The following is a 15,093-nucleotide window of genomic DNA, read 5'->3' as shown; positions in this document are numbered from 1 at the left end:
ACAGTTAGCGCGTCATGTTTTTGAGAAGATGTGATTATATACAAACAATCACACACACATCCAAGATCAGAGTTTTAAGTATATACAGTGGCTTGCAAAAGTTTTCATACCCCTTGAACTTTTCCACATTTTGTCACGTTATAACCGCAAACGTAAATGTATTTTATTGGGATTTTATGTGATAGACCAACACAAAGTGGTGCATAATTGTGAAGTGGAAGGAAAATGATACATGGTTTTCAAATTTTTTTACAAATAAAAAACTGAAAAGTGTGGCGTGCAAAAGTATTCAGCCCCCCTGAGTCAATTTTCAGTAAACGTCGCCTATTTCCTTCGCTTCATAGATGCTGCTGCACCCGCTGAGTTTCCCCAGCAATTTTGTGTACCCCTGAGTCAATACTTTGTAGAACCACCTTTCGCTGTAATTACCGCTGCAAGTCTTTTGGGGTATGTCTCTACCAGCTTTGCACATCTAGAGACTGAAATTTGTGCGCATTCTTCTTTGCAAATTAGCTCAAGCTCAGTCAGATTGGATGGAGAGCGTCTGTGAACAGCAATTTTCAAGTTTTGCCAGAGATTCTCAATTGGATTTAGGTCTGGACTTTGACTGGGCCATTCTAACACATGAATATGCTTTGATCTAAACCATTCCATTGTAGCTCTGGCTGTATGTTTAGAGTCGTTGTCCTGCTGGAAGGTGAACCTCCGCCCCAGTCTCAAGTCTTTTGCAGACTCTAACAGGTTTTCTTCCAAGATTGCCCTGTATTTGGCTCCATCCATCTTCCCATCAACTCTGACCAGCTTCCCTGTCCCTGCTGAAGAAAAGCATCCCCACAGCATGATGCTGCCACCACCATGTTTCACAGTGGGGATGGTGTGTTCAGGGTGATGTGCAGTGTTAGTTTTCCGCCACACATAGCGTTTTGCATTTAGGCCAAAAGGTGTTTGGTCTCATCTGACTTGTGGCAAACTGCAAACGGGACTTCTTATGGCTTTTTTTCAACAATGGCTTTCTTCTTGCCACTCTTCCATAAAGGCCCGATTTGTGGAGTGCACGACTAATAGTTGTCCTGTGGACAGATTCTCCCACCTGAGCTGTGGATCTCTGCAGCTCCTCCAGAGTTACCATGGGCCTCTTGGCTGCTTCTCTGGTCAATGCTCTCCTCAATGCTCTGATCAACCGTCAGTTTAGGTGGACGGCCATGTCTTGGTAGGTTTGCAGTTGTGCCATACTCTTTCCATTTTCGGATGATGGATTGAACAGTGTTCCGTGAGATGTTCAAAGCTTGGGATATTTTTTTATAACCTAACCCTGCTTTAAACTTCTCCACAACTTTATCCCTGACCTGTCTGGTGTGTTCCTTGGGCTTCATGATGCTGTTTGTTCACTAATGTTCTCTAACAAACCTCTGAGGCCTTCACAGAACAGCTGCATTTATACTGAGAGTAGATTACACACAAGTGGACTCTATTTACTAATTAGGTGACTTCTGAAGGCAATTGGTTGCACTGGATTTTATTTAGGGGTATCAGAGTAAAGGGGGCTGAATACTTTTGCACGCCACACTTTTCAGTTTTTTATTTGTAAAAAATTTTGAAAACCATGTATCATTTTCCTTTCACTTCACAATTATGCGCCACTTTGTGTTGGTCTATCACATAAAATCCCAATAAACTACATTTACGTTTGTGGTTGTAACGTGACAAAATGTGGAAAAGTTCAAGGGGTATGAATACTTTTGCAAGCCACTGTAGATATGATGAAAGGAAGCAAGGGTGGTAAACACCATTTTGCAAAATAATTAACTAAATCTCTCGAAATGTTTGTGAATAATGTGTAATAAGTTGTGTAATACTTGCCGATGATCTCAAGAATACGTTCCCAAGAATCCTAACTTCAGCTCATTCAGTTGACTGAAGCAAGTGGAGGATGGTTAATGCTGTGCAGTTTATTGTTGGTGCACCTACAAATCAGTGTTATCCCTATGATCTACAATGCTAACACAATTAAAGCACAAGAGCATGCATCAACTGCAAAGAGTGATGTACTATCATGGTGATGAAGGAGGGACTGGAACTTCCTTAAATCAGTTGGAAACGAAAATAAATTTAAGATATGTGACACGAATTATGAAGGGTGGAAGAATTATTCTGCCATCGTTTGGGTTCTAGTGAACTTTAAATTATCTTCTGTGCAAATTTTGTGAAGCAGGACATGAACATTTCCCACTAGGCTGTCTGTACCAAGAATCAGAACCAGAGACTCACAATGCAATAGTAAAATGGTAAGAAAAATATTTTTACAATAGAGCAATGACGAAGCAGAACTCACACAAAGCTAATGTACCAAATATTTTATACAATATGTAAACTGAACAAGAAAAAAAATATTAGTTGCTCCCAAGGTATTAACCACAAAAATCTATTATTTGGATCTGGTGAAATGTTTTCAAATAAGGAATCATTTCCTGTCTTCTAAAAACTAGGTAAAAACAACTGACTAACAGGTTATTAATCGATTTTGGCCAATTATATAATTGAATATTATATTTCCATTTTTACTAACATACTGGTTCTTAAAGTAATCGTCAATTGTAAAATAGTAATGCACACATTTCCATTTTGAGTAAATCCTAAACATTGGGCAAAATCATGAACAACATTGAGCGGCCAATATATTTTTCTAGCAGACACCTCCGAAACATGTACTTTAGATTTCTCAAAAATCTATACTTGCTTTGTCTGAAACTATAGTATACAGCAATAATGCTCATGGGTAGAACATAAATTAAGTTACCGCAGTTGGTTATGCCTTTCAGTGCTTGCAGCCATTTATCAGGGATGAGATGATTTTCTAAGGCCTTATATATCATCTTTTGACCAATTTCAGTTAGAAGCCAGTGAGAGAAAGCTACATTCTTAGAATAATTATAGAACAGAATTATTATGAACATGGCAGGCACAGTAATAGCAGCTGTCTCACTCGTAAGCTGAATTGTTAAAAAAATTGCAAAGCACATCTTTTGCCAGAATCACCATAGCATACCTTTCCCATGTTTCGGAAAGCAGCAGCTTAAGTAAGAACAGTGGCCCGAATTGAAGTCACGACAGATGAGCAAAGCTTCCATTCACTTGGATAAAGGATGGGGTATCAGCAGGTTGAATAGAAAGTTAGTTGAAAGACATACCACAGGGGAATAGGGTAGGTCAGTTTAACAAGCAAACAGTGCTAGGTTTAGTTTTGCATTGCAATGACAGAAAAAGGCAGTTTTAAACACGACAAGGGAGATATTAAAGATGTAGATTAAGTTTTTGTATATATAGGTTTCAACTTAATCTGTATTAAGCTTAGATGATCACAATAGGTTGACTTAAGATGGCTGAAGCACCATTAACTTCTGGGATCAAGACCAAATACTTAAAAGAAAAATTTTAAATTGTGCATATCCGAAAACATTCTGCATCAGATACCCAAACGAGTCAGGAACTTATTGCAATCCTTTGCCAGCGAGATGCTTCTGACAAATGTAAATGCAATTTAAAGAACCAGAAAGTTAAGAGTAAATATTGAATATATATTTAGGTACACACAATGGGTGCAGTGTGAATGAAGGGGGAGGGAGAGATCTACCTGTGATGATACATTTCTCTGGAATAAATGCAATAATGGGTGAATTTAAGGCACTCTGGGTGAATTTAAGTGCTGAGCCCCAAAGTGAAACAGGAACATGCAAATTTTGTGTAGCTGCATAAGCAATATAAAAGCTTTGATAAAAAGCAGTGCAACATTACTATCATAATGAACAAAGAGTGGATCTGAAGTGCATGAAATGCTCAGCAGGCATTTTCTCTGCAGTTTTGAAACTAAGGTTACTGGAAAAAACGGAGGTCGTTCAGTTTTGAATTTCCTTTACAAAAGTAGCTTAAGGACATCCATAAATATTACTCTGTGCATTATTTTTATTCATTGAACATAAGCATTGTGAACTAAATTCCCCCCAGCCCCCAGGTTAGGAGGCACTGAGTCTATCTATTATTTACATTAAATTTAAGAACATCAGATTTGATCATTATCTTGTCATGTGTGGATTTTTCTTGACACTTGAAATATTTAATGTCTATGCCATAACATGTCCAAGTTGCAGACTGCTTGATTAAAATACTAATTTTTCTCTCCTTTGGAGCAGATATGTTGATCTATCATCCTATTTCCATTACAGGACATTAATAAGGTACCGTATTTTAGTTTTCAAAAAAAATCCAGCAATAGGGAATTGTTTATTAACTGTGCCATGAGCACTTTATTGTAGAAAACAGTGATATAGTGGTGTGAAAATATTAGCACCTTCTCAAGTTGGAACTACTTACACAGTAACTGTTGGGCAACTGCTTTATTATTGAACATCCTTTTACATAACTTCAGATTCAGTGATAAAAGTATATTGTGTTATATTACCAACGTCCACTGAAAATTGCACTGGAGTTCCAAGCAAATACTTGTTATCGGTGATCAATTGCATATGGTTAACAACAACTTATGAAGAACACACACACTTCCTTTCAAATTGTGTTGCACAACCTTGTGCATTTTCAGAAAGATGGCCCAACTGGTTTGGAACTCTTCCTCCTGCCTCACTGTGCACATCTCTCACCCCTCACTCCCAAAATGGGGTTCTAAAGCAGTTGTTGGAAAGGGACCTGCAACTTACAATGTAAGGTTGTGCCAGTATAAATACTGGTGAAGTATTACAAGAAACAAACGCACTTGTGGCATTAGCAACGTTCAGTTACCATTTACACCAAATTACAGGACATCTCTGGAAACATCAATAAACCAACAATTTTTTTGAAATCCCTTGTAATACCATGTTAGTGTAATTGGAGGGAAAAAAGATCAGACATTTCTATTCAATAAAGGCAAAACAATTAGAAAAAGGGTTTGAAATGAAATATATAAAAATATATAAAATATATAAAACTTCCTAGTAATTACACTGATAAGGTTCTGACAATATACCACCATGTTACAAATTTAAATTTTCTGTAAGATATCATCATATTCAATCGGGCAGTAGAAGTTGATCATTTTTGTCCATAAATGATTTTGACTGCAAATCATTAGTACTGTTCGACAAATTATCATTTGATACCGTATTGGAGATTAAGCTCATTCTAAAGACGACAGCAACATACAAAGTACATATAAACTTCTAAACTGGAACTGTAATTGGACAATTCATTTCAAATTAGCTGAGTAATTGATAGCACCTTTCAGTACAAATAGGAAGACCACTGAATATGAAAGGAGGAGTCTAACTGTGGTAGAAGGGCAAACGATAAGTGTATAACGACAAATGAAACATTGAGCTTCACTTCTAGGGGATGGAAATGCAAAGCAGAGAAGTTAAACATATATCAAGTTTGGTTAGACCACATATAATGTGTCCGGTTCTTGTTTCCATAAGGATATAGTGAAACTGGAAAGCAAGATTTGCCAGGATGATAACAGAATTCATAAGCTAAACCTATGGGAAATCAATATTACCTGTAGGACTGTGGTTTGATGGAATATTAGGTGTAAAACAAAGTTTTGAAGGAACTCAGCAGGTCAGGCAGCATTTGTGGAGGGAAAAGGACAGGTGACGTTTCAGGTCAGGACACTTCTTCCGACTGACAATAGGTCCCCGACTTGAAATGTTGTCTGTCCATCCCCTTCCACTGATGCTACATGACTCAGTATTAACCTGGGCCTTTATCCTCGAGTCAAGAGAACCAGGGGTGGACCTTATTGAACTTTATGAAATTATGTAATTATTTGATAGGATAGAGTGTTGATGATACCTCCGCTTGTGTGGATACCAAAACTAGGATCCATAAATTTAGGATAGTCACTAAGAAATTCAACAGGGGGATTAAGAGAAGCCTCTTTACCCAGAGATTGAAGAGAATGTGGAACTCACAGTTTAGATGAACAGCACAGATGCATTTAAAAGATGGGCGGCATGGTGTGCACAGTCAGAGCTGCTGCCTCGCAGCTCCAAGGATTTGGGTTCTATCCTGACCCCAGCTGCCATCTGTGTAGAGTTTGCATAGAATCAGTGTTATATAGCATGGAAATAGGCCCTTCGGCCCAACTTGTCCATGTTAACCAAGATGCCAATCTGAATTAATTCAATTTGCTTGAGTTTGGCCCTTATCCCTCAAAACCTTTCCTATCCCTGAACTATCCAAATTATCTTTTAATATTTGAATTATACCTTCGTCTACCACTCCTCTAGCAGCTTATTCCATATGCCACCTATGTGTAAAAACATGCCCCTCAGACCATCTTTAATTATCTCTCCAAGACCATGCTCGCTTCCTTTGGGTGTATCAGTTTCTTCAGGGTGTGCTGATAAGTGATCCCTTAGTGTTGGTTAATATAAAAATAATTAAAGTTTGGGGTTCATGAATTAGGAATTCAAGGACAAATTTCAGATACTATAAGAAATTTGGAATGAGTAGCCAAAGGTATAAGCAGTAATATCAGGGTAAGAATGAAAAGAAATCAATAAGAGTTAAAGAGGAATTAATTACAGGTGAAGATAGACACAAAAAAGGTGGAGTAACTCAGCAGGACAGACAGCATCTCTGGAGAGAAGGAATCGGTGACGTTTCAGGTCGAGACCCTTCTTCAAACTGGTGAAGGATAAGGGAAACGAGAGATATAGATGGTAATGTGGAGGATAAAGAACAATGAATGAAAGATAAGCAAAAAAGTAACGATGATAAAGGAAACACGCCATTGTAAGCTGTTTGTAGGGTGAAAATGAGAAGCTATTGTGACTTGGGCGGGGGAGGGATAGAAAGAGGGAATGCTGAGGCTACCTGTAGTGAGAGAAAAGCTTATATCAAGAGAGCTTGATAGGGCTCTTAAAAATAGCGGAGTCAGGGGATATGGGGAGACGGCAGGAACGGGGTACTGATTGTGGATGGAGGAAGGAATAATATGTGGAAGGGGATGGGGAGGGGGCAAAGGAATGGTGAAAGAAATGGATGCGCATCCGGGTGGGGCACAGGGAACTGAGAGGGGTAATAAAAAGAGGTGGATACCAATTCTTTAGTCTCAAGTGGAACCAACACTACTTTCTTTGGTAGCTGGACCATGAAGATCTTCCACAACCTTTCAATATTTGTCATCTTATCAACTTTGCCTACTTCAAATAGAATTGACTATAGTCTTGATTTTAGCCCCTATCCCTGTGTCATTAAACAAAGTCATGGGTAACTCCCAAGAATTTTGTACTCTGCTTTAATCAATTTCTTCTAATAACTTTTTTTTCAAAAGCCAAAGCTTATCCATAACTTCAACACTATATTTCCTACAACACATATGAATTTCTGGATCAGCTGCATCTATGTTATTTTACTAACTCCTCCTTCCTATTATCTTGTTGCACTTAAGTCATGATTCAGAGCATTAACTAAACCCACTATTTCATAAAACAAAAAAAATGATCCTCTCTCTCCCTTGGTTTTCTTCCTTTTCTTATGTCCAGACTTTTGAGCATTCTGCATGTCTCCCAATTACTACCCTTTTTGTTTAAACCTGGTTGCATTTTGTACCATGGCACTTCATAGCAAACAATAGTAAAGTATAGGAAACAAATAATGTTTTTAAAAAAGTCAAAATTCTAGTGTGATACAAAAAGATAACCCAAAAGATGAAGGTCAAAATCAAGCTTCAAAAATCTGTCATTAATGATTATAGGGATGCAAATCTGACCTCAGTTGATTGTGCCAAATGAACAAAATAGCAACAGTTGCATCTTGTTCTCCACCTCCGTAGTCAAACATTGGAAGTGGACTGCAATATGCTACCACTATCACATGATGCTGTTTACACTAATGAGTGCGATTGAATTCCTACTACCAAACCTAGTCATAAAGTTTGGAATGCTGAGCTTGGTTTGCCACGTTGTAACATAGAAACTAAAACTGTTGCAAAGGGAAAATTAGCTCTGGGATTTAAGGAAGAGGACTGAAAGGGAGTTTCATGGTGCAAGTAGAGCTAACAGCAAGTAGGGCTAATTAGCTTTGAAGCCGAAACACGTCATCTTAGGAGATCTACTCGATGCGCTGAAAGTTGCCTGAAAGATTATCCAGAGGAGACACTATGATTTTTTGATACTATGCATCATTTCTATTTTCTTAGCTGTCGAAGATTTGCTAATATTTTACAGTTGTTTGATAAAAGCTAGAAAGATACAAAATTCCATGTTTGAGATTTACTCCCCCTCCCCATTAACTATAAAGAATCAACTTCAACAGCATATGATCACTATTTAGCATTTAAGAATTCACCTTTTGTTTTAACTGTTGAAATATAATTTTGGAGTTGTCAATACTCTACTTTCAGGTAGACTTTGCTCAAACTAGGTCCTTTGCCTTAAATATTCTTTAATGGTTTAATTTAATAATTGGCACTATCCAGACCTTTAATGTAGTCTAGATTACTACAAGAATGGGGAAGAGACTTTTACCATTGTGGTTATCCAAAAGGCTTGGTAGAATTCAACATTTATTTTTAAAAATGCTATTTGTCCATCTTTTCACATTTATTCCTATTTAGCTAAACTTGTAGTAATTAACACAGCACATTATTAACTGAATAAATGGGCTTCAAAGCTTCATTTTTCTTCCTGTCTTGATTAATACTTAAGGGGAAAAAGCTAAACCTATTCTAAATCTATGGAAGAAGTTTTCCTCAAAGGTGAAGTTGTCAAAAGGGGTGAGCAAATTGCACGCTGGAGCAACTTGTACATTATTTTTTATTCTAATTAACAAACGTAAATCGGATCATTGAGGATCTTATTTAGAGGAGGTGTTGTCATTTTGTTTTGATGAATTTATTCCTAATTTATCTGTGTTACCATAAAACTGCAACAAAATTATAAAGCTGCATTCTGAGGTATTGGCCATCAATCACAGCTTTGCTCTTCCCCTGCAGAGGAAGTATAACTCAAGGTGTGGCAGGATTCTTGGGAACACATTTTGGTCAATCTTCCAACCCACCCCTTGAAGGAAGGATCACATATCACACTTTTATAGATTTGACAAAAATCTAATAGACTTATAGTCGGCATTACAATTTACACACTGTCCATTCGCTGAGCGGTTTAATTAATACTACTACTGATTTACTTGACTCATTCATTTACTGTATTTAGAGAAACTTTGGAAAACCTATATTTTTCCATATTTATTTTAAATGCTACCACTAATCATATCATCTGGTTTTGTTACAAAACTATAATGAAATGCAACAGAACATTCAAAACACAGTATTTTAAAATAAAACAAATTGTATCTGATAGTTACTGCACTCAAGAATAAAGAAACTTAATGAGGTACTGAAATACTTTCATTTGTGTTCAAACCAAAAATACTTAATAAATTATGTTTTGCTGCATGGTGCAACAACAGTGCAACTTAGATTTAATGAACTTCAAACAAAAATATTAGTACAGCAAGGTTGAAATTAATGAAAAATAATAGCAGCACAGAACACACAAAAACATACTGTTGTTTGGGATTAATGACAACTCTAAACAAGTGCTTCTGCATTAGCCAATTTTGAGTATCCGAAAACTTGAATATTTAGTAAATTGTTAACATCTTTTAATGAGCACTTGTTTAGAGTTGTGGGGTGAAGGGTTTATGAAAGAAAGCTGTAAAAGGAGCAAACCTGATTGGCTATAGCTGCTGTGGCGAAAGGAACGCTTGTGGCAGATGTTGTTGCTGCAGAGACAGTGGCGGGCGAAGCACTGTGCATCAAGGGTACTTTCAGGAAGGGAACCATGGAAGCAATGAACACAAGGGTGTGGCACATGGCAACCATGACATGTGTTGGATTTTGGGGTATGACAGATATCACACAGCAGAAAGCCATCGTGGAGGGAGGAGGAAGTTACACCAGCAGGTGACATGCAATCATAATGCAAAGCAAGGAAGCATGGGAGAAAATTAAAAAAAAGAGAAAGGAAAAAGCTTATTACAATCACAATTAAAAAGGACCAATGCCAACATAATCAGGGTTTCCCAGAGAACACACAATAGGAAGGTAAAGGCATGGGAATAAATGACCAGAAATATTCTTCCAGACTTCTCCCCTCCCACCTATAATAATGGATTAAAATATTGCAGCAAAGCATTTTTCAAAAAATAATCTTTTTGAAAAAGTATATATCAGTTAATTTTGTTTTTAAGAATCCACCTGCCCAAAATTCTCTGGAAGACTCTGATACATAATATATTAAGACTTGATTCTCTAATATACTTAAAATAGCTTCAGTGTTATCTGGCAAAAACAAGTTGCATAAACAGGTACGTACACAAAATGAATTACTACAGAAAATCAGATTTCACATTAATTTTAAAATATATTTTCTATTTTCAAGTATTTAGAGAAAGAGTTTAGGGTGGATTCCGAGTACCAATTGGGCTCAATGTTAGAAACAACAGTTTTTATTGTCAGGTTATGTTCCAAAATGTCAATCAATATTTTAAAACTATCCAAAATACATAAATGCATGCAGTGATCTTGATACATTTACTTAAAATGTATTACAATTTATCAAGTGGATTTAAAATGTATCAAAAGGGGTAAGATATACAAGTTTCTACACAAATCGATTTAACAATACCCCAAACCGTTTAATATATTGCATAGCATATTATTTAAGATTAATTTAAAAAAAAGACAATAAAAGCTTCTCATTAAATTTGACTACATTAAAGGTTAGGAAACAAAAAGCAAAACCTACCAACAGTTGTAGCTGGAGGAGTCATGCAAAACACCGACCCTGGCATCATGTTTAGAACATTTAAAAAGGTGAATTTGGAAAAAAAAAGTATTAACAAATGCATGGTTAGTGTTAGATCTCATAGCCAGGACTTTGAAGAACATATATTAAATACCTTACTTATATCTCAGTTAGTTTTAACAGTACTAAGTTCAGTTCAAAATCCCAAATGTTCCTCTTTTCTTGATTTGTTAAGCAATTAACTTGCCAAAGTGTTACACCAAACAACAGCTCTTTGCTAACATAGCAAAACAAATTATTTTGGATTTCCTTCTGAAGTCAGTTACATTATTAGAACAGAGAGTAAAACATATGATGAATCTATAACAAAGTTGGAGGTGAAACTGGGTAATTTAGGAGTTTTAATCACCATTGAAAACACAATCGACAGAAAAACAACTTTAAAGATGAAGCAAAAGGCAAAAAAAAAAATCAGTTTGCAGATGTTAGGTGGGCGATTTCATTATTTTAGTTTAGTTTAGTGATACAGCACGGAAACAGGCCAAACGGCCCACCGGGTCCACGCCGACCAGCGATCCCCGCATATTAACACTATCCTACACCCACTCGGGACAATGTTCACATTTACCAAGCCAATTAACCTACAAACCTGCACTTCTTTGGCTGTACAATGCTCAAATGTAGTTTGTGTAGAATAGCAAAACAATAACAAAATGGGAAAATGGCCACTGTTAATTTGCCTTTCGTACTTTAGGCATGAAGGAAAAGATGCATAATTGCAAATATCTTGAATTTTGAACAATGCTTATTTATGGGATTTTTAGCGATGGTATTAATTAATTTTCAGGGAACTTGAATAATTTGATTTATTGTTACAAGAAAGCATGCATCAAGTATAGAAAGTCCGAATGAACCACTTTTTAGCAAATTTACATCATTGATGTACATGGAGAAACACTCTATTCATCAAATTATGAGAACAAAAGACCAACTGTACCGATATTTTCAAATAAATAAAACACATCTGCCAAGTACTTTAAAGTCATTTACCATGAATATTCAAGTAGGTCAATAACAGTATATTTTTGTTAATATTATAGCTGAGTACTTGGTACCCATCATATTACACGAGTGATCTTTACAACCTATGGTCAGAATAAATTTCACAATTTTGTTAGTCCTTGTGTTTGAGTGGCAAAGTATTTAATGTAAATATGCAACACAAAGCCCTGTATTCAGATTTGTTTTAATGACTGCATAAATAATGGGAAATAGTTACATTTATTCTCCTGGGTTTTCCTTTCTTGGTAGGTCAATCAGTGCCAATGAATGTGAATTTAATAGCATTAGTGACTAATTAGTCAAGGAGGGATAAGAAATGGACAAAGAGCAATTAACTGGACAACCCTCACTGGCAGAATGGAAAGCATGGCCTATTTAGTTATTGCAAGATTCTCAAAGATAATCAAGCTGGAAAAAATAAACAGCCGCAGCCTGAATCTTTCTGCTTTTAGATATCAACATCAATTGAATGATGGATTTACCTTTATAATGTTTGTTTTTAATAGTGTACCATATTTGAATATTTTAATGGTGTTTAATTGTTGGATCAACAGTAAATTTTACGATTGATGGCACTGCTGTCAGAAAGGATGTGCTAAAAAACTGTATTCACATGCAGAAAAATAAGCTTTAAAATGTTAAAACATTGTATATAACTAAATATATTATTTCCAAATAATATTTTTTGATTTAAGTATCAATTGTTAACAAGGTTCAATCTTTTAAATATTAGAATTTCACAACCACTGTATCCATTAAAATTATTATTTTTTTAGCATAATCAGTTTAAACCTGCTTGATGAAAAATACTATGAATAGCCCTAAAGACAATCTGTACAAAAAAAAACACAACCTGTCTCCAAGCCATTTCTGTAATCCCAAACAAATGAACATTTCTTTGAACTTGAACCAGGTTCATAGCAAATATGCAAAGGAAATAGGTCTCACGGTACAACATCAAAGGCATTATCTGTTGAGTCTTGTTTTACCAGAATAACTAAAACACAGCACTTTTAAAGCCGTTTACTTCATTAGCATGTTACTGAGTGCCAGCAAAGGTTTAAAAGTATTAATATATAACATTGAACATTTAACTCGTGGTTCGAAAGTTGCATCATCTTATTGATCAAATTAACAGTGCAATTTTATATCATTCGCAGTAGGGGGTAAAGGACATACCTGGAAAAAACGTTTGCTGCTGCATATGTGCATTGGCTAGAGCCTGTTGGTAGTGCAAAACACTCGGACTAAAGATTGTGCTGGTGCCATTGCTTTTTTCAAGGGCTGGTCTCTTTGGTAAATGGTGAAGAACACCAGGTGGGAAGGCCTGTGAATGAGGGATTTAGTAAGATATGTATAATTAAAAAAAACAGAGAAAAACAGTATGCAAATTTATTTCATGCACTGAAAGTATCATAGTATTCAAAGCAGCCGAAAACACTTCTGTCTGAACACAAGCTTTCTGTAAAGGCACAGAGCGGCTTTTTTAACAAAGCAAAATGACACAGCATATTTTACCATGTGATATTTGAAAGTACTACATTACATAATAATAATCTGCAATATTTTAAAAGCCTGAGTTATCCTGATCTAAAAACATACATTTGACGAAAATTCTTTCACTAATTTGGAATTTGGGAATGACACTAACAAGCAATTTTAAAAGAGTACATTGGCACAAGACCCCCATATTAACATAAAAACACAAACTAGTTATTAATTTAAGCTACATTATATAAAAGCATAGGCTATTTGCTGCTACACCTGAAACGCAAAGAGCAAAAATCTGATATTCAGAAATATAACCTTACATTTAGTACACTGCTGCTTTTTAATGATCAGTACACTAAGTTAGTATGAATAATATATCCTTCCAACATCTAAAAGCACTTTAAATAAAATTAAAATAAAATCTAAGTTATCATACTAGTTTACTACAGCTAGTGCATGCAAAGCAAGAAGGTGAAAGGTCAAAGTACCAGGTCAAAGGTTGCCTCGAGGGGTCGTTTCACAGATTTGGCAGCCGACTGAGTCTTAAATAGCAGGCAGCGAGCATATGATGGCAATGGACCAATGGGATTCAAGCGTATTAACATACAGGTAAACAGCAAGCAGAAGTGCATCATGGGAGCAGCAGTACATTGCAGGTAGGTGAGGAGAAAAAACAAAAAACAAAACCCTGAATGCAGTATACAACATACATAACACATAGCATGCATAAAATGAGTTGTCAAAGGTTGCAGTTACAAATACTGAATTAGTACTGTACAGCAAAATAAGCATTTACTGTACCTTTGTTAAAAGCATAAAGGGAGCAAAACACAAATATCTTTTAACTATTACTAATAACAACATGTGCAAACGGTGTGCAATAATCATGTTTATAATTAAGTTATTGCATCATCAGGCTCTAACAAAACACATAGATGGCTACATTCTGCATTGCTCGTTTAACTGCATCTTTCAGAGGCAGTTAACCATCAAAAGACCACTTTCCCTTCTCAAAAATAACCATCCCAGTAAAAAGTTCTTGGAAGCTAATCATTTAATTACTGTTTAATTTTAGAAAGACTGCTATATTATCCCTTTCCTTTTCAGGATATATTCCTGATTAAAGCAGAATAATGATTAACCCTGGATATTCTCATCGGAAAGATCATTAAGATTCACATTATTCCCTGATCCGTTTCAGCCAGATTCTCAATAATAGTGCAACAATCTGTCCAAAGTTAGATGTGAACAGAGCTATGTGCAATTTAGTCAAATTTTCCTAGATGGTGCAGTGGTTTCTAAAGCAGTGAAGTTTGAGAAGTGATGGACTGTTGAGGACCAGTTTGTCTAGAGACTGACTAATCAACTAAAAATGTGCACGTCAAAATGGGAAATAGATGGGTGAAAGATGGAATGGTGTTATGTTTGAGGTATAGACTTCTTAGTACACATGTATGCTAGAAAGGGTACAAGATCATGCCTGGGCTAGAAGTGGAAGAGAGAGAAAATCCATTAGTTGAAGATTCAAGGACAAGAGCAACAGATTTAAATTTTGGACAAAATTTATAAGGGAAAATTGTTTTTCAGAATAGTTATGACTTGGACTATGTTGTCTGTTGCCTGCAAGGCGTGTGGAAATAGAATCAACCAATACCTTTGAAGAAATTTGGATAGGCATGTTTAAGTAGGCACCTAAGAGGGGAATATCAGTGAAGGAATAATAATGGGGATGGGA

General features: G+C 36.0%; 1 protein-coding gene across 14 annotated transcripts in view; it reads right to left on the bottom strand.

The window, feature by feature from the left end:
• Nucleotides 1-15,093, bottom strand: part of mbnl2 (muscleblind like splicing regulator 2) — a 121,786-nt gene that overhangs the window by 15,497 nt on the left and 91,196 nt on the right. For 6 of the 14 annotated variants that reach the window (XM_033023046.1, XM_033023044.1, XM_033023047.1 and 3 more), the window contains exons 6-10: nt 13,847-13,900; nt 13,047-13,194; nt 10,806-10,844; nt 9,728-9,822; nt 5,961-6,074 (exon numbers count right to left, since the gene is read on the bottom strand). In XM_033023046.1, coding sequence (XP_032878937.1) covers nt 5,964-6,074; nt 9,728-9,822; nt 10,806-10,844; nt 13,047-13,194; nt 13,847-13,900 — 447 coding nt within the window. In that variant the 3' untranslated portion in view covers nt 5,961-5,963. The remainder of the gene's footprint in view (nt 1-5,960; nt 6,075-9,727; nt 9,823-10,805; nt 10,845-13,046; nt 13,195-13,846; nt 13,901-15,093) is intronic. The other 8 variants (XR_004412376.1, XM_033023053.1, XM_033023050.1 and 5 more) reach the window with 8 other exon arrangements.

This window comes from Amblyraja radiata, chromosome 6 (genome assembly GCF_010909765.2).
Source record: "Amblyraja radiata isolate CabotCenter1 chromosome 6, sAmbRad1.1.pri, whole genome shotgun sequence".
Classification (NCBI taxonomy): Eukaryota; Metazoa; Chordata; class Chondrichthyes; order Rajiformes; family Rajidae; genus Amblyraja; species Amblyraja radiata.
This window is presented reverse-complemented; position numbering and strand designations above follow the sequence as displayed.